At 57.8% G+C, this 26,241-nt stretch overlaps 1 protein-coding gene across 1 annotated transcript; it reads right to left on the bottom strand.

Annotated features, from left to right (window-relative positions):
• Positions 1-625: 625 nt before the first annotated feature.
• DOC2B (double C2 domain beta) lies at positions 626-26,241 on the bottom strand. Its single transcript, XM_043903318.1, has 9 exons — positions 25,719-26,241; positions 17,343-17,422; positions 14,388-14,462; positions 12,233-12,342; positions 11,965-12,091; positions 8,845-9,002; positions 4,967-5,048; positions 4,199-4,295; positions 626-3,709 (listed from the first exon to the last, which is right to left on the bottom strand). The coding sequence occupies exons 1-9, from the start codon at positions 26,089-26,091 to the stop codon at positions 3,573-3,575; spliced, it is 1,239 nt and encodes a 412-aa protein (XP_043759253.1). The 5' UTR covers positions 26,092-26,241; the 3' UTR covers positions 626-3,572.

Here is a 26,241-nt window from a genome sequence, read left to right as displayed (position 1 = left end):
CACAGACTTTATAAAGTCCTCCTTGATCCAGTCCCCTGTCTCATATGCTCCCATCTACCTCTCTTCCCTTGCCCCAGCCTGCCCCACTCCCACTGGTCTTACAATTCACACCAAGCCTGCCCCCACCTCTAGGGGCACCGGCTGGTCCCCATGCTTGGAACACTTCACGTCTTCCAGAGTTTTCCCCGCTTCACCTCCTCCAAGTCTAAGCTCAAAAGTCACCTTCTCTGGAGGCCCAGCTCACCTTCCTATTTAAGCCCAACCTCCCTTGCCCACACGATCATCTTTTAACATACATTTACTGTTCATCGACCATCTTGCTGCCAATCTGCCCTGGGTGCCTAGACCAGTGGCTGCCCTTAGAGTTCACACCTGACAGCGGTTGGCCTAATGCTTTAGGGTTAGCAGAAGTAGTTTTGGGAGGCATGAGTTGACTCCTGGTTCTGTCACTTACCAGCTGTGATTGCGTACAAAAATTTTCCCCGTCTGTAATGTGGGCATGTACCTCCAGTGAGTTCTTGGTGCAGAGTGAATGGGACAATGTGCAGAATAAGTCCCTGTTGCCAGACTCTCGTCCTTTCCTGCCCACCTATTCAGATCCATTAAGATGAGTCTCCCGAGCTCATATGATCGCAATGAATGTTTCCATTTACTTTGGATTATATGTCATTATAAATATTAACAAATAAGACTTAAAAAGGACACCTTCGGGTAAGTCGGACGAAAGTACAAAAATTGTGTGTGGAGGCTGCAGTTTCAGGACCGTTTCTGCAGTCGCCACATGATAGCAAAACGGTGGTAAGCAGTGCACGAGTCTGCGTCGAAGACAGCCAGAGTCCATGCATCGGGAGGTTCTGTCGGTTGGAGAAGGAACAAAGGGAGGACATGCGCGGGCCGGGAGATGCAGTTCCTCGCTCTCGCCACTAGAGGTCAGGAGGTTACCGCTTCAGAGTTGGAAGACGGGCCCGTCGGGAATTGGCTAATAGTGGTGGGCGGGGCGGAGACTAGGTAGGAGGGTGGGGGTGGAGATGGATGCCCCGTCCAGTGACCCGCTTATTGACAGCTGACTTCGGAATGACTTTTTTTTTGGCGTCAAATTCCCTGTTTTTGTGGGGCTGATAGAGCAGAGGAAAGTCAGTTTGGGGTCAAAGGCAGAGCCGATGCCGCAGCTTCTCAAAGCACTTTTCTCTAACAGACATACAAGCTGTAAGGGGTCCAGAACAGATCCAGGGTCCTAGGGATGGTTCTGTCACTCCCTGGAAGGCCTCCAGCCCAAGAACCCAATCCTCTGCCTGGGCTAGCTGTCCTCAAGCCCCACCTCCAGCCTGACTGTCCCTGTGGTCAGCAGGGACCATTTTTCAGGACCAAGTCTGCACTTGCACAGCCTAAGGCGTTGGAAGGCCTTGGACTAGGTGCCCGGTGTCCTGGGCTCTTATCCCAAGTGTGTCCTGAATAGGCCCCTTCTACTTGTGGGTCCTTGGTTTCCCCATGTGTCTAATAAGGAAGTTGTACTAGGTGAGGCTCTAGTATGCTTCTAACTTGGCCATTCAGCATTTACATGTGTTTATAGGGAGTTTGTGAAGCTCCTCTCTGAATGAGAGAGTCCCCCAAAAGGCAATGCTAAGAAGACAGCCAGAGTTAACCCAGACACAAGGCTCCTCAAAATCAGACTCTGCCTCTCTGAATCTGCTTCTGAATCTGTCAAATGGACCCCATCTCCCAGGCCTGTGACGATTCATCAAGATGGTGACTGTAAAAACCCTCAGCATGCACAAAGCCTTCTCAGAGAGGGGAAAGCAAGACTCCGTGATCAGCCAAGGTTGCCAGGTACTGTGTGGGGGCTGGAGTCCTGTTTTCCCTGGAAAATGAAAACAGGCTGATGGGCACTTGGTGGGATTCATATCATCACCCGCCCCCGGGCCTCAGATGGTGATGCGCTTTGTGTCTGCAGCAGAGGGTCCAGCCCAGTGCCCCTGTGAGCCCTGTACTAGCGTCGGTGTGGGTGTGGTGTCAGAGCTCTGGGCCGGGGGTGAGGCAGGGGACCTGGAAGGCCTCAGGCAGATCACTTTCCCTCTCTGGGCTCTGTTTTCCCGTCAGTGCAGTGACGGGCTGAACACAGAAATTCCTGGTTTCTGCATTTGTTCATCCAGGGTTCCTGAAGGCCCCTTGGTCAGCAGGAAGAGTTGGGGGCTTTAGGCCTGGGCCCCAGAGTCTTGATGCCCTCAATCCCTTCCTGGAGACCCTGAGCCAGGGTGCAAGGTGGCTCTCAGCTCCTGGAGGACAAAGCCAGCCATTCCCAGAAACAAGGCCCTGGAGGCTGCTGAGTACTGAGAGGGATCTCAGTAGGGAATGGATGCAGAGGCAACTGCTGGGGGCTCTCCCCTTTCCAACCCTGAACCCAGAAGGAAGGGCCTGGGATGGGGAGGGTGGAGGAAGGCAGGGAGTGGAGGGTGAGGAGAGGAGGCCTTTTGGTTTTTTTCATGCGAAGAAGTGACTCTCTCTTCCTGACCACAGCTGACCTGATGCTTAAGCTGGGAACAACGAGAAGCAGGATCCATCCTCCAGCTTCCTCAGGAGGAAGAAGATAAAAGGTGGGAGAGGAACTTGACCCTGCCGTCAATATCAGTTTAAGCCACTCCCCCCATGGCTACAGGCCCAGTTGGCCTGGCAGCTAGGGGTGGGATGCGGGAGGGCTGGGTGCCCCTGCCCCCCTCCTATCAAACCCTGCCTCTCCCCCATCCTCCCAGGAGAGACCCTGGATCCAGACAGTTTCTCCCTGGCCCATCATCTTTCCTCTCCAGGCCTTGTACACCGTTTCCAGTGCCCTTCCTCCTCTGTCTGCCTAGAATCTCCACTCACTCTTCCAGGTCTTGCTGAAATATCACTTCCTCCAGGAAGCCCTCCCAGCAGAGTCCACAGCATGGGTAGGTGGGTCAGGCTGGCCTTGGCATTCCTTATACCCCTGTAGTAAGGGTTTGTTTTTAGCTCCATAACTAGACAGGGACCTCCCTGAGGGCAGGCTCTGGGTCTCATTCTTCCCCAGGGGCCTGCAGAATCACTGAGTGAAGAAGCACTCGCCCTTTGCCCATGTTCTCAGGGAGCTCCAGGATCTTCACCAGACTCCTGGCTCTCAGGTGAACTTTTTCCACCCACTGAGTTGTGCCAGAGCCGAAGTCAGAACCTCCTTCAGGGAATGGACTTTCTTCAGAGTCCTGTCCTACCCCAAATCTCCTTCCCCTACTGCCCCTCTGAGCCTGGGGTCCCTCCAACTCGCTGCTGACCTCTGGAGGGTCCCTGTCCTCTGGATGGCCCCATCTACTTCCTCCGGGTGGGTACTGAGGTCCTCTTCTTCCACCCAGGCCTCTTGGGCCTCAGGGGGCTGAAAGCAGGCCCAGCTCACCGCCCCCACTATCCCTCGGAGGGGCTGCAGTGGCTCTGCGTCCGAGCAGGTGTCCTGGATCTCCCCCGACGTGGGGGCCGAGGCCCTGAGTGACAGCCGAGGAAGCCCAGGGCCAGGCCTGCACTGGGCCAGGCAGCAGGCAGGGGTGGGTGCGGCGGGCAGGCGGGGTGGGTCAGTCGCTGAGCACGGCTCCCGGGAGCTCGTTGGTGAGTGTGTGCCAGCGCTCTATCCTCTTGTCCTTGTTCTTCAGGCAGTCAAACCAGTGCTTCAGGCGCTCTCCCTTGGCGTTGATGCCCAGAACCACGCCGCCTGCAGAGGGGAGCCCGGGACACTTGACCTATGACTCTCAGGGTCCCTTGGGAACAGTGCCCCCAACACCCTCCCAGGCCCTGTGCTGCAAGGCCAGCCTATCTACCTTACCCACCTGCTCAGAGGGTAGACAGTGCTCTGACCACCACATTCTTAGACCCTCTTACTGTCCCCCAGCCCCCTAATCAGGGCCCAAGGATCCTATCCTGCCTTTCCTTTCCCCAGGACCAGAGCAGTTCCGGCGGGCAGCTCCACCGTGCACAGCCACCCAGCCCACCAGGAATCTGGGGCCACAAGGACTCAGAGTCCGGCCTAGAAGGGCTGACCGTCATTCACCCTTTCCCCTGCTCTACCACAGATTGCTCTGTGACCCCTGCCAGGCCTGTTCCTTCCTCTGTCACGCAGGGTCAGGCTGCACCGTGGCCTGATTCAGGACTCTGCCCTAGGACCGGCACGTTGCCCAACAGCATTCCCATCATGGCCTCTCACCAATGAAATCGTTGGATTTTCCAATGTCGTAATCCCAGACGGTGATCTCCAGGGTCTTCTTGGCCAGGTCCCCATGCTTAATCTCGTAACAGAATTCCTGGTGGACAGAAGGGGAGTGTTGTGGCCAATGCCACAGGGCCTGGAAGTCGGCCGCTGGCCAGGGTGCAGTAGTTGCTGTGACGGACTCTCGCCCGTCTCACCCACTTCTGAGAGCCTGGCTGAGATCCTCAGGGGCCCCCTTCCCTCCAACCACCTGCCCCTTGGTCACTGAAGCTGCCTTTTTCCAAGATCCCCAAGAGGCCCCTTATCACCAGGCGGCCTGGGCCGCTCTTGGGTCTGACTCTGCTGACCACTCCCTTCTCCGTGGAACCTTCCCTCCCGTCAGCTTCCACATCCAATGACCCCCTGGCAGCACCTCCTCGGCCTGAGGACCTGAGTCACTCAGGCTCCTCTCCTTCATCTCGCTCCTCTGAGCTCCTCTCCAGCTGCACCCACCCCCTGGGCTCCTGAGGCCCCACATCCCCCATGGCTACTAGTCCTATCAATTCCATCCTCTGAAGAGGTTTGCAGGCCTCCCCTCGCTTCCATCTGAACCTCAGCCTGGTTCAGCCTGGCCTCACTTCTCCTCCCACGACTCCCCCACCTCACGACTCGGGGCTCTCCTGTGGGCCGCTTCCCACCCTCCAGCTCCCACAGTGACCCCTGGAAAACTCAGTACTCCCAGGGGAGAGGGAGTGGCTTTCCCATGGCTTCACCAGCCCCTTGTACCTCGTTGAACTCTGGGTTCAGGGTTTTCTTCTTTACTGCTGTCTTGTGTTTGGATTTCTTGTCCACATCTGGCTTCAGGTATCTGGAATTATAACCAACAGGTTGGCAGAGGGTGAGACGAGGCTGTGAGAACGCACGGAGCCCCCAGGGCTTGGAAGAGCTTTGTCCCGGGAGCGAGACTTCTGTTCATTCCTGATGACCAGCTGTGGCGCGCTGACCAGAGTGGGCAGTGTAGTGAGAGAAGCAAGTGGGTCATTCATCACCTGGACCTCTGTTCACAGCCCGCTCCTGACATCACAGAGCCCCCTCTGTTCCCCAAGGAAAGGGGATTTCCCTGATTTCTGGAAGTTTTAATTTTCACAAAGCTCACATTTCCTGCCAGAAAAACATTTTTAGCAGAGTTGGTCCCTTGCTAGAGCTTTTCTGTTTTTAATAGCAGATTATAGAGATAAGAAAGATGCATTTTTATAGCATGCAAATTCTAAGTGTGTAACAGTGGTTTTTAACCTAGTCCCTGGGATGTGTCACTGCTGCCTCACTGAAGCTTTGGAAGGGAAAAAGGTCTTTTGGGCATTGCCAACAGTGCTTCCTGCAGAGAAAAGAAATCCCTGCTTGCAGAACAGTGGTCTTCATCTGGGGCTCAGAGAGGTGCAGGGACTTCACCAAGCTCACAGAGCTGCCCGGCACAGGCTGGTGCTCAGAAGCCAGGCTCTCTCATCTGCAGAGCCGCTCACCCTGTCCCTGCACCGACACTAGAATCTGTCTGCCCCACCACCAGCTTCCTGGTGCCCAGCACCGGGTGGGACCAGTGCAGAAAGTGGGATCTCACTGTTGCCTTTCTGTGTACTTTTTTAAAAAAGTTGGGATAGTAATTACGTAAGTCATACTGGTTCATTACAGAGACACTGGAAAATATGTACTGACAAAAGTTGGGCGTGGGGAGAGAAATGAAGACATAGGTCTTCACAAAAACCTGTTCTTTAGCAGCTTTATATAGCTATCAAAAATCGGACATGACCCCACCCCGGCGCACTTCTGGAGGAAGTGATCTGACAGACGCGTGTTCGGCAGTACAGACCTACAGACTGCACTCTGGGTGCACACACCACATGGCGGGCTCTGAGTTGTGTTAGAAGAAAGTCTGGAAAAGGCAAAATTATTGTGACAGAAAAATCAACAGTTGCCTGGGGCACCTTTCTGGGGCCTTGGTATCTGTGTCTTAACTGAAGTGGTGGTAACGAGACTATATACATCAGTCCCACAGCAAGAGGGAGAAACCTGGGTGTAAGTTATACCTCGATAAAGATGTCTTTTTAAACAAGTGGGGGTTCCCATAAACCCCGACCCAGAGATGGTGAATTTCTTCAGTTCCTTACAAGCCTCCATGTGTTTCTTAACTCATCTTTCTTTGCCTGTTTGGTTTGGGGGCAAGGAGGAGGGATGGGGGTCCCGGGCTGTGGGAGCGTCTCCAGGCCCCGCCTTCGGAGGCCCCTGAAGGGAAGCTGTCCCGGGCTCCCCACGCCCCCAGCAGCCGGTGCCCATCTAGAGACCCTTACGCGACCCAGGGGTCGTCCCCTGTCCTGCCCCCAGGCCTTTGTCTGTGCTGGCTCCCGGAGGGAGGGCGGCCTGTGTGGGTGAGGAGCACTCCCATCGGTGGCTGCTCACCCTCCCTCCCTGTCAGGACCCCTCCTGCCCTGGCCGCCGGGCTCCTGGAGTCCCCCACCAGTGCCACCTTGGCTATTCTGCACCATGACTGCTGCCCTCCTGAGCCCTCTGGTAGACACCAGAGGGCTGGAGAAGGTAACAGAAGGGCCGCGTAGAAAGGTCCACGAGGCCTAGCCCAGCCCTGGCACCCAGTAATTACTCAGGACGTGTGATGACTGCTAACCATCATCAGCCCCGGAAAACAGGACTTGGGGTCAGCGTCTAGCCTGGGGAGACTGAGGCAGCTGTCGTCTGGGATGAAGTTCATAAAAAATAAGGGTGTTGACAGAAGGCCTTGTTCTATCTAGCCCTGTCCTTCAACATCCTCTGCCTGGCTCTTCCCTGTGGCCCCGGGCGCTCTGCTCAGCATCTCAAACCTGTGCCTGTTATCTCCCCTAGTCTCAGCAAGGAGGAGGCCCACGGTCGGTGAAGGGGCCTCTCAGAGATGGGGAGCCCTGAGTGGCCGTCCCCTGCATGTCACCCAGGGAACTTGAATCAGATGGAGGTGTTTCTAGGCCACTGGGAGCCTCCCTCTGCTCCATGGGGCCCCCCACAGAGCTGCCCTCTTTGAAAGGCCACCCTGACCCAGCCCATGGCTGGAGGGTGGGGCGTGGCTGCAGTGGCCCGGGGACTCACAAGCCTGTGGCCAGCGGGGTGGGGCCCACGCGTGGTGGACAGGCCCCGCCAGAGCTGCCTCTCTCTGGCCCTAGGGGGTGGCTGGCCCTTCCGCTGTAGCCGGTGAGACCCTGCTTTCCGGGTAGCCCAGCCTGAGACCCTGGAATTCCTATCAACTTGGCCGGTGGGCACTGAGCCGTTTTAAAAACTTGACACCACCCTGGCTTCAGATCCTATTTTCTTCCCTAGGAAAGCTAGCATCACAGATACAAGTAGATGCACGTCCTCCCTCCCCAGAGACCATCCCTACAGGGTCAGGCTGCGTGCTCCCCTCCACAGTCTGCTCTGGGCTTGGCATGCTTGGCACGCTTGGCATAGCTGTCCTCGTTAATCCACCCAGTCCTCATTTATTCACCTCAACTGCACAGTACTCCTCTGTATGCAGACGCCACATTTCATTCATCTCTCCCTCTGCTGATGAACATTGGGCTGTCTCCAGCTTATGGCTCTCTCAAGCAATGCAGCAAAAGCAGCTTTTCACCGGGGCCTGGGTCTCTGGACCCCACGGACCTGGCAGGGAAGCAATGTGGCCACAGAGTGTACACATCTTCCCAGCTTACCCAGAATCGCTTACTTTCCCTCCACTGGTTTTAAGAGTCTGTCTTCTGAGCTAGGACAGCATTTCCTCTCCCAGTGGTCTGTGATCCACTGGAAGTCAGTTTTGCTAATGGTTGAGCTTGGGGCCCAGCTCACTGTTTTTTAAAAGGGAAACCCATAGTCCTTGTGATGGCCTCTGTCACCTGAGCCTCCTCACTGTCCCCCGAGGCCAGGACCGTCCCTGCTTCTTAACTATATCGTAACTCCTCTGTCCCTCCCCCTGAGCAGAAACACCTCCTTTCTGCTGAGCCAAATTCCTCCCCAAGTTCTAACCTTCAAGACAGCCTCAAACGACTGTGAACTCAGACTAAATCCATCTTTTGCTAGTGGAGAGCCCCAAAGCACAGATGGCGCCCACCAACCACCTGCTTCATCCCTCTCCGAATGGCCACCAGCTCCTCTCTGGGCTCTGATCACAGCCTGTCCTGATCCAGGTTCATGGCTCTGGAGCTCCCGAGTCAGCATCCCCCCAGCACCACCCCGAGCCCCACCTGGCAGGGCTGGGTGGACCCTTACCTGCGCCTGTGGCAGAGCACTGCCCCCGTGTGCTCAGCCCTAAGTCCTGATGGAGTCCCTTCACTGCATCTCCCAGCCTGCCGTCCCTTCCTCCAGCCTGCTCACGGCCCCTCCTGGGCCCCACAATCACAGAGAGACCTGAACCAGCCATCCGGAGAGAACTGCTCTTTCTGCACGGATTGGGCAGCCACTCAGCTTCTGTGGGCAACAGTTTCCTCATCTGGGAAACGGGTTTGGCCAGATTCAACCCATGGAGCACAGAAGAACCTTGTGGGCACAGCGCCCCCTGTGCTTCACACAATCACTTGCACAAACTACTCACTGCAACGCCTGCACCTCTCGGTAACTAGAGTGAGACTGTGGGGAAGGAGAGGCCGCCCACTCACGTTTTCACGTAGGGGTCTGAGTAGCCGTTGGCGTCCATGGCAGCCAGGTGGGCACAGCGCACAATGCCGACCAGCAGGCCCTGCTTCTGCGAGCTGTACTTGAGGGAGACCAGGATGCGGCCCCGCTCCTCCAGGGACTTGTCTTCCGTCTTGTCCACCTGTGGAGTGGGAGAGCCGTCACTCAGCTGTCCTTGCCCGCCCCTCCCGCAGCCACGGGCCCAGGCCAGGTGGAGCCCAGTGGGTGCTGGTTGGGGGGGGGGGGGGGCATGGTTCACTGGGCCCCTGGCCCCTGGAACGTGCTTCCTGGAGCCTCAGGGTGGAGGAGGGCCCCAATGGGAGAACCTGGAGACAGTCCAACCCCAGGGGCAGCCAGGAGGTGGGTGGGGCACGGCCCAGCAGCTGCCCCTGGAGTCAGACCTCAAATCTAGGTCTCACCGAGTGGCCCCTCCCTACCCCAGCCAGCATCCTGAGACCACTCCTCGCCCTCCTGAGACCTCCCATTTCCACCTTCCAGCTGATGCTCACCAGGAACCCCGGTCCCCTACCCTCTGTCCACCCAGCCCGAGCCCTATGACCTCTGAGGGCCCCTTCTAGGCGTCTCTGCCAGGCTCCTCTCACACTCAGCCTCTCTGGCCTCGACTCTCCTCTGCCTGGCACTGAAGCAGCACCTCACGTGGCCCCTCGTGGGCCGGGGCCACGCTTGCACCTCTCTGAAGATGGGAATCCTGTGGGGTGAAGGAAGGACCATTCCCCCCTCCGCCCCACACCCAGGGCAGACATGGCCAGGTGATCACCGCATTCTCCCTGAGTGCAGTCGTGGCCACTTCTCCACATCGTACTCAGCCGGTCGGTGCCCATGGGTCTGAGGAGGCAGGGGAGATTCAACCACCTGTCACTCAGGCCTCGGGCTTCGCGTGTGACAGCCTCACTAAACCACGGCTCTTGTGCCAGTTGTGATGTGTGAAAATTAAACAGTATAATGAGCTGGGATACTTTCAGCTGTTTTTTTTTTTTTTATGGTGGGATATACTTTGGATGGTTTCACATAAAGATCATTTTGAACTGGGACATTGCTCAGTATTTATGAACAATGAATAAGGTTTACAAGGCTCTCTAAAATCTATGAGGTATCATCAAAATGAATCTTTACTGCCGAGTAATTATCCCAAATTGCACCCTTGTCAACTGTGGGTCTCTGAACTGGACCAATGAGATCCTGGCAAATTCAAGTGAGGCTCAGCAAGGCCTTGATCATGCCCCAGGCACAAGCATGTACACTCTCAAACACATCCCCTGTGCATGAAACAGGTCCTCACGCATGCATTCCACACTCTTGCACACTCACACACTGCTCACATACAATTCATATTCAACACCACCACACAGGTGATTGTTTATATCAGGAATCAAAACTCAGGAACACAACTCCAGCAGGAGTTGATGTTGCCTTTTATAAGTGACATAGATCATTTGGAGAAACTGGGTCACCTGCGGTTAGTGACTAATAATAACGCCTAAAAGGTTATCTCCATCACACACATGCCTAGGAGTGGGAGAGAATGTGACCACGGAGTACAGTTTGTTCAGGTTATGCAGAAATACAGAGCTGGGATCCTGGGCGGGAGCTCTGCCCTCAGGTCAGTTGTTCCTGGCCTTAACCAGGCCAGGCTGCGCTGAGCAGGGCCCTAGGTGGGTACAGGCACTCAGGGGATGACCCTTGGGCTCTGTCCTCTAGAGCTTTCCCATTGCCCAGGCTTCTGATGGGGAACTGTCCTGGGCAGAGGGAACTGTGTCCTCTGTGGGACTTCACCACACAGTCCCCGAAGCCCCAGGTTTCTTAGGGCCCCCGGTCTGGGACCTCCTGGCCAATCTCTCCCAGTACTTTTGAAGTGGGTGAAGGCAGGCCTGGGGAGGGGAAGGAAAAGTGAAGGGGGAGGGGAGAGGGAAGGGAAGGGAAGCGGGGAGGGGAACATTGCTCAGAGACTGGGAGGGCTCAGCTGCTGCACGCGGCCAGGGGGCAAAATTGGTTCTGACACATTCAAACAATTGCAATTTCTAGGAAAGAATTATTTTCTGTCTCCTCTGGGTATCTCACAGGCACCTCATGCCTAACACATTCCAGTTGAGATCCGAGCATCCCCAGCTGCTCCTCCCGCGGTCCCCTGCATCCTAGTGAATGACCCTTCATCCTCCTAGGCCCCACACCTAAGGATGCTGATCTTCCGCCCTTCTCCCTGGCTCCTCTGCTGCCTGGCCCAGGTCCTATTCCTGCTCCTCCCTCTGCACTTTTGGTTTCCCCACCCTCGCCCTCCACTCCCTCCCATCCTGAGGAGCCGTTAAAATATCCTCAGATAGCTTGGCCGTCGCCTAGCACGATCCCGTGGTCCATCTCACTCAGGGATAAAGCTGGAGTCCTCGCAGTCTCCCCAACCCCAACTCCTGCCCTCAGCTCCCAGGACCCCTTGCCCCCTGCTCTCTCTGCCCCCCTCAGTTGGCCTCTTGCCTGTGCCTCCTGCAGGCCGAACACTTTTCCATGAAGGCTTTGCACCTGTGGCTCCCTCTGCCTAGAATATTCCCCGCTTGCCAGGTGAGCCCTCCCAGGGCACCCATCTAACCCATCGACCCTCTCATGCTTTCCTTCTCGGCCCCGATCCCTGCTGAACATTCGATCTATTTGGGTGGTTTATTTCATTTTTGGTCTGGCTCTTGTCCAAGCTTCATGAAGGCAGGAAGATTTATCTGTCTCCCCAGCACTTGCAGCCATGCCAGGCACAGAGTAGGTGCTCAATGAATGCTCTTGGGGGCTTGCCCGACTGGTGCACTGGGGTGCCTAGTGGTTAAAAATCCACCTGCCAATGCAGGGCACACAGGTTCCATCCCTGGTCCGTGAATATTCCACATGCTGCGTCACAACTATTGAGCTCTGCAACAAGAGCAGCCACTGCAATGAGAAGCCCGTGTGCTGCAATAACGAGTAGTCGCCTATCGCTGCAACTAGAGAAAGCCCTCACGCAGCAACGAAGACCCAGCACAGCAAAAAATAAATAGATTTAAAAAAAATGCTCCTGGCCTTGCGCTCATGGCAGCGTGGGCCCTGGACGGCTCCAGAGCCTGACTCACCGGTAGCTGCTTCTCTAGGCAGATGCTGAACGTCTTGGTGTGGTTGGGCTTCAGCTTCTTCAGGGGCACCCTGGTCTCCCCGATGAACTCGTTGTGGCGGAATTTGTCCTCATCACACACGGATATCCTGGAGGGCAAGGGGCCTCTCAGTTTGCTTCCAAAGTCAGGGAGGGTTTGCGAGCGGCGGGTGGGGGTGTGTGGGCAGGGCCAGCCCCATGGACAAGGCTGGGCGGGGTGGGGGAGCCGGTGGCCGGGCGGCCTCACCCACCGCAGGGTCTTTCGGATCATGTCTTCGTCTGTGATCCCGTAGTAAGTGAGGGTCTCGTTCCACGTGGGGTTCAGAGTGTTTCGGAGAGTTTTCGTTCTGAGCTTATTCGCCTGGAGAGAGCAAAAAGGAGCCTCTGGGCATCAAGGAGGGCAGTGGGCAGTGTAACGACCCCACACACGTCCCAATCCCCCAGAACCTAGCAAAGCAGGGGGCAAAAGTTGCTCGTTGGCTGACTTTACAACAGCAAAGGGGCTTCCCTGGCGGTCCAGTGATCAGGACTCTGAGCTTCCACTGCAGGGCACATGGGTTCAATCCCTGGTCGGGGAACTAAGATCCCATATGCCATGGTGCAGGCCCTCCCCCCTCCCCGGCCCTGCAAAAGGAAAAAAACATCTATACAACAGGCAGATGATTTGGGTGGGCCATGTCATCACCAGGCCCTTAAAAGTGGAAGAGGAAGGCAAGAGAGAGGCAGAGGGAGGTGTGACAAGGACAGAAGGTCAGAGAGCTGCCACCGGCTTTGAAGACAGAGGAAGGGGCCACGAGCTGGGCCAAGGGGGCATCTCTGGAAGCTGGAGAGGAATGGGAAACAGCTTCTCCCTGGAGCCTCCAGGATGGAAGGCAGGCATGCTGCCAATCCATATTAGCCCAGTGGGAGCCACGCCCTGCGGAACTGGATGGTAAGAGCTGGGCGGTGGTGTAACCCAGACAGCCCTGGGTTCGAGTCCCAGCTCCCCGACTTGCATAAGCTCTGTGGAGACCAGTGGGTTCCGTACCCTCTGTGAGGGCTTCAGGGCATAACGACCACCTCTCTCAGCCTGCTTTTCAGGCCCCTGTCTATAAGGAGACTGTGCTCTACGGAATGTTGCCCTAAGTCAGGGGTCAGTCCTACGACAGGCCCCTAGGACTCCACAGCAGGTACTGCTGACTTCAGGCCCTAGGAGTCTAGGGATACTCGGCCATGGAGCCCCCTCCTGGGGCCACGTGGCTCTCACAGCTCTGGGGATCACCCCGCCCCACCCCCAGCATGAGGATGCAAGGCTGCAGGGGGAGCCTGCTCCTCCAGGCATTGGAGGAGGGCCAGTGTCCTTTTCCCCACAGCCCTGCCTTCCCTTCCGGGGTGACTCCCCTGGACGAGTGGGACCCCCAGACCTATAAATACATTCATCCAGGGGGGTTGGGCCCCAAGGGAACTCAGACCTCAGCCTGGGTGGCCATCTGGGGGCAGGGCCACCCAGTTGTGCGGAGTAGTGGCCGGGGAGGCCCTCTGTCCAGGGGCCGCCCCCATTCCTGAGACTTCCTATGAGGTCACTCGCGGGCCAGGAAGCAAGTCCTCTACTTTGGCTTCTGAGAAAGAGGCCGGGATAAGAACACCAGCCACCAGGCTCTGGGCTCAAGCACTCGGGTCCTGTGTACCCTGTCCCTCCACTTCTGCTCTGCGCTCTACTCAGAAGCAAAGCTGATGGACTCCCGTTGAGTGCCCTGGCATGGGGTCTGCCCACCTCACGCCTTGCGATGTCTGTGGGTTCCCAAGGCCAAGGAAGGACCCACTTCTGAAAAGACGATGTGACCTTTCTTCCCATGACACTACAAAGAAAACTGCACTCAACTGTAAGCTGTATGAAAGAAGTCTAATCAAGTTCTGATCTTCCAGTGCTGAGGGCCACCTTGATGCTTTTGTTAATAGCTAATTTAAGGAAAAAAATTTCTTCTTTCACAGATGCACCTGTTGGCCTGGTCTGTTCATCAGGTCATCTGGTGCGGGAACAAGTGTTCTGTTGTCAAATGATCTGGGCAGATGCTGACCACTCCATCCCCCTTGTGGAGCATCACAGAGCTGCCCATTAGGGCATTAAAGGCTCTGATAAGTCCTGCAGTAAGGAAACCGGTTTAATAATGTTTCCTGAAGTTACTTGGTCACAGAACCCTTTGTTTGCACATAGTATTAACATCCAGATGAAGATGTTTCTTATAAAATGCTTGCCTGGAAATTCTCTGGGGGAGTTTCCCCAACTCAGCAGGCAGCTGGTATTGACTAGAGGTTCCCTGGGAGGCCTAGAGGGTGTGGGAGCTGGGGGCTCCCTGGGTGCCCCAAGTCCAGCCTGGGTCCCAGGCAGGCACAGCTGGTCAGCAGGCCCAGAGCAGGTCCCCTCACCTTACTGGCTCCTGGCAGCAGGTGCAGCTTGACGTACGGGTCTGCCAGCCCATTGTGGTCCATCGGCTTCAGGCCCTGGGCAGAGGAGAACAGCAGAGGGTATAAGTGGGGGCTTGGGGACAGAGAGCAGCCAGGGCCTCCGGGCACCTGGGGCAGCAGGCCCCAGCAGGCCTCTGGACCTCATAGCTGGGTCCACTCATGACCTCTTCACAGAAGCACCCCTGCCCCATACCCCCAGGACGGGGGAGCAAGGATGGCTCAGTGCTGGTGCAATTTCCTGCCCCCCACCCCCGCAAATGTCTGAGTCTGCGTAGATGACCCCGGGGTGTCTTCGGTCAGGTCGGCCTCTTTCTTCTTGTCTTCTAATCATGGAGGAAAGGTGACTCACCTTTCTCTGACTGAGGGCTGTGTTATCCTGCTGTGGTCAGATCCTTCCTTCTTCCTGAACCCTCTTCCCTTGCTCCCCAAGCCCTGTGACTTTCCTTACTGATCCTAAGTCCTCGTGAGCCCCTGTCCACCCATGCACACACCTCCCTCTGCTGCCACGGGGGAACGTTGTTATGTCCTGGAGACCAGGCTCTGCTTCTCTCTGGCCTGGCCACAGGGCCCTGCCCGTCTGTGTCCCCGGAGGCCACACAAGCTGGCCGGCCGCGGAGAGTCCCTCTGCAAAAGGGCACCCCTCACTCATTTTCAACCACCATCAAATGTGCACAGCCAGGGAGCCCACGGAACCACAGAAGGGCGCCCAGCTGACCTCGTGCCTGCTCCTGTTCCTGGAAACTCTCTCCTGGGATGGCTCACAGGGATGCAGGGAGGGAGTGGTGATGTGTGTGGGGCGGAGGTGACATCCCCACCACCTCATCCAAAGACGAACCGCAAGCTGACCAGCCCGCTCCCCCACCTCCCAGGGGAGCTGAGGCCCTTCTCCCCACTCCCCACGTTGGTTCAGAGGAGCCTGTGGGTGGGGGCTGAGATCTGACGTTGGGGCTTCCAACTTCTAACCAGCACTGCCTGGTTACCAGGAAGGGGCCCACAGGTTTTAGCACCAGGATGGCCAGGATTCAGGTCCAGCTCTGGCACCTATCATCTGGGTAAGTGAGGAGGCCTCTGCCTCCTAAGCCTCAGTTTTATCATCTGTAAAAGGGGTTAATAGTCCTCACGTCCCAGGGTGGTTATGGGAGTCGAGGAGGTGATGCTATTGCAGGGCCTACTGCTGGGGCATTTGCCCTGCTTCCAGTCTGTACTGGGCCCTTTGAGGATGCCAGAGAAGTCGCTTGGGGTGGGGTGGGGCATCTGAGCTGGGCCTGGAGCTGCCTGGGCTCTAGCTCTGCCCTGCCCAGGAGGGCTGACTCCAGAACGAGGCTTGGCTGGGTGACTCTGTGTGCACCATGGAAGAGGTGACCCTGCCCAACACACACCTCTTACCCTTTCTCACAAAGTTGGAACTTCCCAGTTCTGCTGTGGGTGGGTGTGTTCCGCCAGGCCCTGTGCTCCAGGACAGCATTAGATACTAGGCACTCACTCATTTAATGCTCACAACAACACACAGGTGGGGACGATTAACCCTATTTTACAGATGAGCAAACTTGAGGCAGCTCTACTCACTTACAGACCGAGTGGCCAAGCTAGGGTCCACTGCTGGGGCATCTGGTGTCCTCTGAGAGACACCCAAGGGGCGCCCCCTGTCAGCCTCAGCCTTCCTACCCTCTGGGGCTCCTCCCCACACCCCAGCCCACCCTAGCTCCTCCCACGCCTGCACCACCTCCTGCCCAGCAGAGGGTGAGCCGGAGATTGGGGAGCTGCCATGGCTCCCCCACCTCCAATGCTGTGAGTAGAGCAACCCTAAGTGGACACACATACCTATACACACCCCAGTACACCCACGCAGCCCCTCGAGAGTCTGGTAGGGACAGCGGGGCACAGAGCACGGGGGGCCCCAGTGTCTGCGTGGGTGCGGAGGAGGGCTGGCTCTGCCAGAGCGGCCTGGCAGCCAGGGCCCCTTCCCAGCACCCAGGCCTGGACAACCTCTATCTACACAGCTGGGTGGTGGGCGAAGGGCAGGGTCTGCCCGGGCCGTGCATCTTTGCCCTCCATCTCTTCAGATTCCCAACTCTGCCCCTAAGGCGGGTCTGGAGGCCTGCGGGGAAGGCAGGTGCCACGCCACCACCAGAGCAGACCCCGGAGGAGAGGGTGGGGTGGGGATGGTGTGGGTCCACCGGGGACACTACTCACCCCACCACGGTGGCCCAGGCCAGGAGGGGCACAGCCAGGGCAGAAGCAGGCGGCTGGCCCCCTGGATGGGCAAGAGCCACAGGCAGGGTTGGAGGAGGGGCAGAGAAGCTGGCAGGCTGGGGGGCTGGTGGGGGGGCCTGGGCCCAGGCAGCAATGCCGGAGGCTCCCCGCTCGGAGCCGGGACCAGGCCCTTCCACGGCTCTACCGGGAGGCTCTACCAGGCGGTGTGTCCGCCCTTACCTTGCGGGAGAACATCAGCCTGGGCACCTTCCTCCCAGCGGGAGCGATGCGGTGGGGATGAAGGGAACAGCGTGGCTGAGACCAGAGCTGACAGGGGCCAGCCCAGGACAGGGGACCATGGGGCTCAGATACCCGGCGCCCCCCCAAGAAAGCAAACTCAGGCCCATGTGACCAGAGCCTCCCCAGGGAGGCGGGAGGCCCAGGTGCTGGGAACCTTGGGCTGGAGGCGTCCACGTCCAACCCCTCCTCTCCACCCTCAAGATAGGCCTGCCAGCACCCCGCCTGCCCTTCCCTGCCCGACAGCTCCCCAGTTCTGGGGGCCTTAGGCCCCTAAATGCTACCCTTCCACCCTCCTCCTCTCATCCTCTCCGGCTTCTCTATCCTATCTTCCCCTGAAAAGCCTCCCTGCAGGGGAGGCAGCAATGTCTTAGGAGTAACTGAGCTGAGCACTGCCTCCTCGCCCTGCGCCCGCCGGTGGCCTACCTTGGCCTTGGTGATGGTGCAGTGCAGCGCGTTGTTCTCCTGGTCGTAGAGCAGGCTGAAGTCCAGCGTGCCCAGGGCGGCTGCGGACAAGGAGGGCTCAGGTCACCTCGGGGCCACACGGGGGAAAGCGTCACCCAGCCCTGTGCAGCCGGACGAGGTGTCACGGTGCCCATGCTGACTGCCACTGACTGGGCACCTACTACCTGTCCAGCCCCCCCACACCCTGGGAAGGAGCCAAGGCTCAGTGGGGTTAGGCTCGTCACCGCCCGGATGTCGTGAGTGGTGGCCTCCGACCCCTGCATCACGCCTCGTGGCCGGCAGCTGGTGCAGGGTGTGGCCATGTGTGCCGGGCGCTCGGCTAAAGGGGTTCCTGTCATCCTGGTGCGACTGCTGGCCTGGGCTCCACACCTCGGCTCCCCTTGGCCTGTGATCTGTCCCAGGATTGTGCGAGGAGGCAGAGGCGTCAGGCTCTGGGTGGCTGCAGGCCTGGGCCAGGCTGACCGGCTGGTCCATTCACTGCCCCCGCTAGCAGCACTTGGGGCTGCAGCCCCCGGTCTCTCCAGGCCCTTGGGGGCCCTGGGCAAGAGTGAGCTGGGCCCTCACGGTGCTACCCTGGCCGCTGAAAAAGCAGAGAGGGATTCCCAAGGGCCGGGCAGTGGGTGCGGCCATGACTGGATGCAGCTGCCACCCTTGGGCACCGTCACACACAGCAGCTGTGGCCCTTCATGCCACCGTGGCTCCTGGTATAAAGGCGGGGGTGGTGGGTGAGGGCGGACCTCGGGGGCAAGTCTCCCTCGCGAGACACACATTCACAGGATGTCTTTAGAAGCCCAGACCCTGCTTGCTGGTCAACTGGCTTCCCATTCATTCACTCATTACCAAGTGTTCACAACACGCTAGGCTCTAGGAATGAAGATGGGTTTCCCTGGTGGCTCAGTGGTAAAGAATCCGCCTGCCAACAGGAGACGTGGGTTCGATCTCTGGGTTGGGAAGATCCCCTGGAGAAGGAAAGGGCAACCCACTCCAGTGTTCTTGCCTGGAAAATTCCATGGACAGAGGAGCCTGGCGGGCTACAGTCCATGGGGTCACAGAGTCAGACATGACTGAGTGACTGAGCAAGCTCACACTCACACACACACACAGAGGAATGAAGATATCAGAAGGCAGGTTCCTGCTCCAAAGAAAGCACAGCTTAACAGGAGGAACAGAAGACAAGGATTTGCCACAACAAAGTCCAGTGGGCCAGGATTGATGGAGGATTCCTGAGCTTGATGTGAACTGGGGCCATCAGAGAAGGCTTCCTGGAGGAAGTGACCCTTCACTTGAGCCATGCAAGATGAGTAGGAGTTGGCCAGTGCAGAGTGGGGCTGGGAGAATGGGCATTTCAACCACAGGACCACTTAGAGGGCAGGGGGCTGGGTGGTTGGAGTTATGCTAGGGGGAGGCCAGGAGTTGCCCAGCATGGGTCTAGAGCAAACCACAGCTTGCTGGCCAAGTCTGGCCACTATTTGTCTAGCATCTCTGCTCCTAACACAGGGTCAGGCACCCTGCTCAGTGTCTCTGTCGTTGCCTGGCGGGGGCACCTGTAGGGTATCTGACCTCTGAGGTCTGACCTTGGGTTCAAACCCTGGCCCTGCACTTCCTTGCTCTGTGACCTTAGCATATCTAGTCTCTCTGTGCCTCAGTTTCCTCATCTGCAAAATGGAAACACAACAGCATCCACCTCACGGCATGCCTGGGGTGCGGAAAGTACTCAGCAGATAATTATAGAAGCAGCAGATCCATTTAGGTGATGTTTCTAGATGAGCGTACTCGCCCCTCTGAGACACCTCCTGGAATGAACTCGTTCTGAACTGGATCGCTCCCCTCCCGGCTCTTGTGAGCAGAATACACAAACGGTCACTTAGACTTTTCGGAACAACCTGAGTCATCGCCATGACTGTGGCTAACTGTGCTCTGTGTCTGAGTCCCAGCCCGGGCACTGAAGGGTGTGTGAGACGAGTCCTTCACCAGGCGATCCTGGGTGGCCACTCTTTCTGAGGTTTTCTTGACTTTTTTTCTGCCTCCTCTTTTGACATCCGCTTGAAACTCCTGTTATGTTAAAGTACTTGCCCCTGGTCGCATAGGCAGTGCTACCTCCTAGTCACTGGTTACTTGGTTCTTCTATGAAACCAGGTGAGAATAGTTGTTAAAATTGTGTCTAAACTCAAATTCAACAAGGCCTTAAGTGGAACCAAGAGTCCTTTTCCCCGAGTGGAGTAAGCATGCTTTAGTCCTGCCTATTGGGTTTCCCAGGTGTCTCAGCGGTAAACAATTTACCTGCCAATGCAGGAGAAGCAGGTTTGATCCCTGCAGATTTTACTGGAGAAAGAAATGGCAATCCACTCCAGTATTTCTGCCTGGAGAATCCCATGGACAGAAGAGCCTGGCGGGCTGCAGTCCATGGGGCCGCAAAGAGTCGGACGTGACTGAGCACGCACGCATCTGGCCTATTGCTGCCTGCTTGCTAGGTTGCCTCCGTGCTGGCAGGGCAGGTGAGGGTGCTGTAAGGGTGGGATCTATCACCTCACCTGTAACAACTAACAGCCACAGGCCCAGGCTTCTCCAGGCTTTTGCAGTAACAGCCTTTAAAGCGCTTGGCTTTGCAAGACAGTAAATCAGCCTACTGTTCTGTTCAGGTCTGACGTGCGGGCTTGTGCCTCCGGAGGGCAGGGACCACACCTCTGATACCAGCAATGAGCAGATGTTAAATTCACAAGGCTGGTCTATCCAAACCAACTCGTTCGCCGGCTGCTCACTCAAGCAGAGATGTGGTGTGATGCTCGTGGATTAAAACACACAGTTCCAACACAACATTGTAAAGCAATTATCCTCCAGTTAAAAGAGAAGAACAGCAACCACAGAATCCACACAGTTCACAATCTCTGCCCAGTTCCTCATCCCAGAGAAGGACAAAGCAGCAGGCAGAGCCCCCACTGGGAAATTCAGCTCCAGGAAGGGAGAGGGGTTCCTTCCACTGGATTTACAGACACCTGTGTTTAAGGAGGGGCCTAACACCGCTCAATAAAACCGACAGCTTTTATCACTGCCCGGGAGGGAACAGCAAGCCCAGTGCTGCCCCAGGACAGGATTGGTAGATTTCTTCAGATGCCAATGCAAGTTTTAGAAGAAATAATAGTTTAGAAATAGAAGCTCAGTCGCCATTTTTAGAGACTTGCTGGTGGTGGAGCTCTCAGAGAGCTCTTTATTTCCTATTCCCTATTTGGAGAATTGAGGCTCAGAGAGGGGAGGTGATCTGGCCAGGGTGGCATAGGAAAGCTGGATGCAGAATCCAGGCCTCTTCGCTTCCATCCTGATTGCTCCTTCCTGCCTTAAAAGCCTAGTGGCTTCCAATATTTTCTGTCTGCTACTTTGTTAAGCTGAACTCTTGAGAGGATGGGACAGAAAAAAGAGGGATAAACAGAATTGCTCCTGGGGCACAGGGAGGGCTGGTCTGCCACCCGAGAGGGACCTCTGAGTTGAAAGGCCCCCTGGGCTTGTGGCAGGTGAAGCGGGCCCTGAGGACAGGTGAAGGTTCTTGTCCATGTGGGCCACAAGGTCCTGCCCTCCAGCCACTCAAATCACATGTCCTGGCTAAAGTTTACATCCTTGGATAAATTATGAGGCTTGGTCACTAATGGGCCTCTGAGAGTTGTCACCCGCTTGTTGATAATTATAGAGCTTTAATGGGGCTAATTCAGAGAAAATCAAGCTCAGCTCCTGTCAGTTCCTCTAAGGCAGAACATCCCTCTGCTTGGCTGATGGAGACTGTCAGCATCATTTTGACCTTGGTTTGCACCTGGACCTTCCTCATCCAATCACCCTTGGGAATAGGAAATTGGCCCTGATTTTGTTTCTCTTTTTAAGAAAAATGTCATCCTCTCAAATATTAAAAAAAAAAAAAAAAAAACAACCACCATGGCAAGAACCACAGAAAATGATCAAGTCTGAGTTGAAAGGATTTCCTAGTTGGGGAAACTGAGGCACTGACCAGACGCTGCAGGGGGAACAAAGAGGAATGAGCCATACATCTCATGGTCCTGCTTACCAGGTGCTCAAGGTAGAGGGCGAGGACTTTTATAAACCTACTCATGAGCTTCCCTGGTGGTCCAGTAGTTAGGAATCCGCCTGCCAATGCAGGGGACACGGGTTCAACCCCTGGTCCGGGAAGATCCCACATGCCGTAGGGCAACTTAGCCCGCGCGCCACAACTACTGAAGCCTGTGCACCAAGAGCCCGTGCTCCGCGCAACAAGAGATGCCTCCGCAATGAGAAGCCTGTGCACCTCAACTAGAGAGGGACCCCCACTCGCCGCAACTAGAGAAAGCCTGCCTGCGGCAACAAAGACCCAGCACAGCCAAAAATAAATAAATAGTTTAAATTGCCACCCCCCCCCAAATATAAACCTATTCATTCCCCTACTTTACATGGTTCAAAGGTTTCCCACTGCCTCCTGGACTCTGTCAACCTCCCTGGTGTGGCATTCAGGCCCTCTGTGATATGACCACTTGGGCTTCATCATCCTCTTTCCCTTTGCTCCAGCCACTGGACTCTTCCTCCTTGCACTTGGCCAGCCTGGGTTCTCCCTCCTCCCACTGCACCCGCTTTGTGGGAGAGCTCCGTGCAAGCCGGCGCTTCCCATCTGGGTTCCTGACTCGTCACTGCTGGGTTATTTGTGTGTCTCCGTTTCCATGAACTCCCTGGTGGCAGAGATTGCGTCTCAGGCACCCTGCAACCTCCATGCTCGGCACAGTGCCAGACACCTAGTTGGTCCCGAAAGGCTGAGTGTGTGGAAATACGGCCCAGGGAGAATATGACAGGGCCCTAAAGAAGGGGAATCAGCAAGTGGGGACAGGGAAATGATTCCAGCTGAGGGCCTTCTGGGCCGGATGGTTCCTCTGCTCCATCCTTGCTCCAGGCCTCTGTGGGCATCAGTCCTGACTCAGCCCCGGATGAATCATGCAGGGGCCAGTGTAAGCGCGGCCATGAGATGCGACTCTGGCCCGAGAGACAAAAGGACAGATTTCCTGGGGAGAGGTTTCCACACTTTTAAACTGAGACATGGGAGTGGAAACTCATCAAATTTAGGATCTTACTGTTATATGAGGGGGGTCAGCCTAAGAGGAAAAGGTGGGACTTCTCTGGTGGCTCAGAATCCACCGTCCAGAGTAGGAGACAGGAGTTTGATCCCTGATCCGGGAAGATCCCACAAGTCTTAGAGTAACAAAGCCCTTGTACCACAGCTATTGAGCCTGTGCTCTAGAGTCCAGGAGCAGTAACTACTGAAGCCGGTGCACCCTGGAGTCTGAGCTCCACAATAAGAGAAGTCACAGCAATGAGAAATCCATCTACTGCAACTAGAGAGTAGCCCCCACTTGCCACAACTAGAGCCCATGCAGCAGCGAAGACTCAGCACAGCCAAAAAATAAATAAATAAAATTTAAAAAAAAAAAAAAGAGGAAAAGGACGTGGCCAAGTGGAGAAAGACAGAACCATCGCCACTGGTGCTGCTGCTGAGTGGCGGCGTGAATCTGCCCCAGTCCCACACGACCTCAACAGTCCTCACTGTTTGAGGCACTCTGAATTTTCTGTTACCTAGAAACCCCAAAGCATTCTAGTCATTACGGCTTTGAAGGATGGACTGAGTTTCTACAGGTGGAGACTGGGTAGGAGGGCATTGTAGGCAGGGGAGTAGCATGTGTGGAGGTGAGGGGGGGCACAGGGCCATTGGAAGGGCAGCAAGCAGCGGAGTTCAGCTTAGCCAGGCCACTCTGTGGGTCACTGGGAGGGCGTGGGCACAAGGGACACCTCTGATGATAACATTTCTGCATCTTCACCCTGTTAACGCTCCTCTATTAGATCAGTTGGGAGCCTGTCAATTTTGTGCTTGTGCCCTGCGGTGACTTAATCAAGGATGGGCTTTAAAGAGAAGGGGAAAAAAGGCTGAATAAGTAAACAGCACTTCACTCCCGGCCTTGGACAACAGAGCAACCGTCCTAATTTCTTTTTGTTAGAACGGAGATAATCCAATAATTAGGGCAGCAGATAGCATAACCCTGGCTAAAGCCGTAATGAACCATCTGGCTTGAATCATTTAGGCTTATTGTAGGGATCTGGTTGTCAGAGCTGAGAGGGAGGTGAGGCCTGGGCTACTGAGTGGAGAACGGTTCCACCCTAGAACCTGGTCCCCCCCACCCCGGAACCCAGATTTCTCCACTCTCAAGGTGGGATGTTGGGCCACTGATGGGGTCTAAGCCTGGGGCAGCAGCCCCTTGAAGGGAATGAGGGGGCTCAAGCTGGCCCTGGCTCGGTCACACACCCGTCTCCCTGGCTCTCTGCAGCAGAGTGCCCTGGTGACATGGGTGTGGCCAGCCCACGGGTTCAGGCTGGCAAGGCTGTGTCCGACTGCCCCACACTGCTGACCCCAAGTGCGTCTGCCTCCTGCTAGGACAATGAGCTCTGAGTCTGGAGCCACAGCCCTGTTCCCTCTCTGCTTCGAAGACAGTGCTCTGTGAAGGACTGCTGAGTTGATGGACTGATGATGGGGCAACTGGCCCGTGTCTTGCACTTTCTGGTCCCCTCCTTGCCTGTGGGTTCAGGGACAGCCGAAAGAAACAGCCTGATTTCTCATCTCTTAGCTGTATGTCTCTGGAGGGCCCGGGTGGCACCAGGAGAGCCTGAAGCTAGGGTGGAAGCCCTGCCCTGCTCGCCTGCTCCCCTGGCATAGCAGGAAAGATGCTGGAAATGGGAACAAGTGCCCCACCCCTTCTTCTGGACCCAGGGAAGATTCAGGGCATGCAAAGGGGTGACTTGGGTCTCCGCCTGCCCAGAGGCACAGCAAGTGAGGGGGTGCACCTGGCCCAGGGTGCCAGGAACTGGGGGTGAGGAAGATCCAGGGCACAGCCCGGAGGGCAATAAACTCTCCCGACCCAGTTTCCCCAGGCTGGCAGGAAAATGGAGGGAGAGGATTGCTCCCCATCCCCATGCCAGGCTCTGGCCAGAGGGCTGTGGTCCAGGCCCAAGAGCATGCAGAGCCGGCAGCTTCCCAGCACAGGCCCGGCTCTGACCCACCCGACCCAGGGCTGGCAGGCCTCCCGGCTCCTCTCTCCTCCTGGGCCTCGCCAGGTAGGGTGATGACAGGTCTGGACCCACCGCGTCCCGCCGAGGTGCTGGTAACCCCCACTGTCAGCTTGCAGAGGCACATTTTATGTTGGGGAAACTCCAGACCCCCAGCCTGAGGCCCATGTGGACACCCGAGCCAGGCGCAGCCGCCCTCGCTGAGCTGCGTGGGGGATGGGACCGGGCGAGCCTCGGCGAAGCGGGCGAGCGACCCCTGCCCCGAGAAAAGTCCACACCTTCCGCAGGACCGACGTTGGACTCGGGTTTTCTAGCTCTGAGGGTGACGCGGCAGGGGCTACAGCCAGGCAGGGGCCTGGCGAGCAACGCTGCCCCCGGCCCCGGCCCGCGTAAATCCAACCGGCACCGCACCGCGACCTCGGCGTTCTCGGTTTCCCCTCCAGTCCCGGGGCGGGCGGGGCGGCCACCCTCGGAGCCCAGAAAGACGCCAGGAGCACCAGCCGGCCGGGCCTCGGCCCCGGGGGCCCGGGAGCTTGTCTATTCCCTGGGGCTCGGGGCTCAAGCCCGCAGGAGGAAGCTGGGGTGGGGGTGGGGCCCTTACTGGCCCGGGAAGCGGGTGTAACAGGTGGGCGAAGGTCGGCGGCCGGGTCGAGCGCAGCGGGACCAAAGAACGTGGGAGGAGGAACCACCAAGGGTTTTCCAAAGGACAAGCGGGCCCCATGGTCCCCTGGTCCTCGGCCCGTGCGCCAGTCAAGCCGCCGCGCTCTGCGGCCGCCGGGCCCACCCGGGAGGCCGCCCGACTCCGGCCCCTGGCTCTCTCCGCCTCTCGCCCAGCCCGACCCTCGGCTGCGGGGCCGATCCGCCGCGTGCTCCGGGGCTGGGAGCGATCGCGCGGCCGGCAGCAACTGGTGTCTCCCCGGGGCGCAGCTCCGCCCTGCCAGGGAACAAAAGCCGCCGCCCGCGCTGGGGCTCCCGGCGGGCGGGCCGAGAGGGGGCGCGGCGCGGGCTCCGGGGAGCCGGCCGCTGGAAATGGGACACCCCCAGGGGGCGCCCCCAAACTTCCCACCTCTCGGACCTGCTCGGGGGAGGGACTGTGTGTGCTGGGCGCGCGGAGAGCGCACGGCGCGGCCGGGGACTGCCACCAGGCGGGGGGGTGTGCCGGAGGAACCGAGACCGCAGGGGAGCCGAGGGAGGGCGCGGGCGGGCGCGCGAGCAGCCGCGCAGGGGAGGGGGCGAGAAGCTGGCGGGTGGGAAACTTACTGCAGTCGTCGGACTCGTAGCCGTCGGCGTCCGGCTCTTCCTCGGGTGGCTTGGCGGGCGGCCGCCCCGGGCTGGGGACCGGGCCGGGGCCGGGGCTGGCGCCGTAGGCTCCAAAGAGCTGATCGACATCCTCGTCGTCGTCGCGGGCGCCGTCGGAGGGGCTGCGGCGGCCGGCGCTGGCCGCGGAGGGGCGCGCGGGGGCGTCCGGGGGCGCAGCAGCGCGGGGCCCGGCGTCCGGGGGCAGGCCCCGCGGGAAGCGGGGGAAGTAGTCGGAGATCTGCTTGATGGGCCGTATGGGGCCGGGGCACACGTCGATGGCCATATGCTCCTGGATGCTGATGGTCGCCTTCTCCCCGCGCCGCCGGAGGGTCATGCAGGCAGCGCGGCTCCGCCCGGGCGCGGCCCGGCCCGACCCGGCGCGGCCCCGGCCCGGGGGCGGCTCAGCAGGTCCGGCGGGGCGCGGCGGGGGCTGCGGGCATAGCTGGCGGCGCCCCCGGACGGCCCTGACGCGGCTGCTGCCTGC

The sequence above is a fragment of the Cervus elaphus genome, chromosome 5 (assembly GCF_910594005.1).
Source record: "Cervus elaphus chromosome 5, mCerEla1.1, whole genome shotgun sequence".
Taxonomy (NCBI): Eukaryota; Metazoa; Chordata; class Mammalia; order Artiodactyla; family Cervidae; genus Cervus; species Cervus elaphus.
Note: the sequence above shows the minus strand (reverse complement) of the source record. Positions and strands in the feature narration are given on the sequence as shown.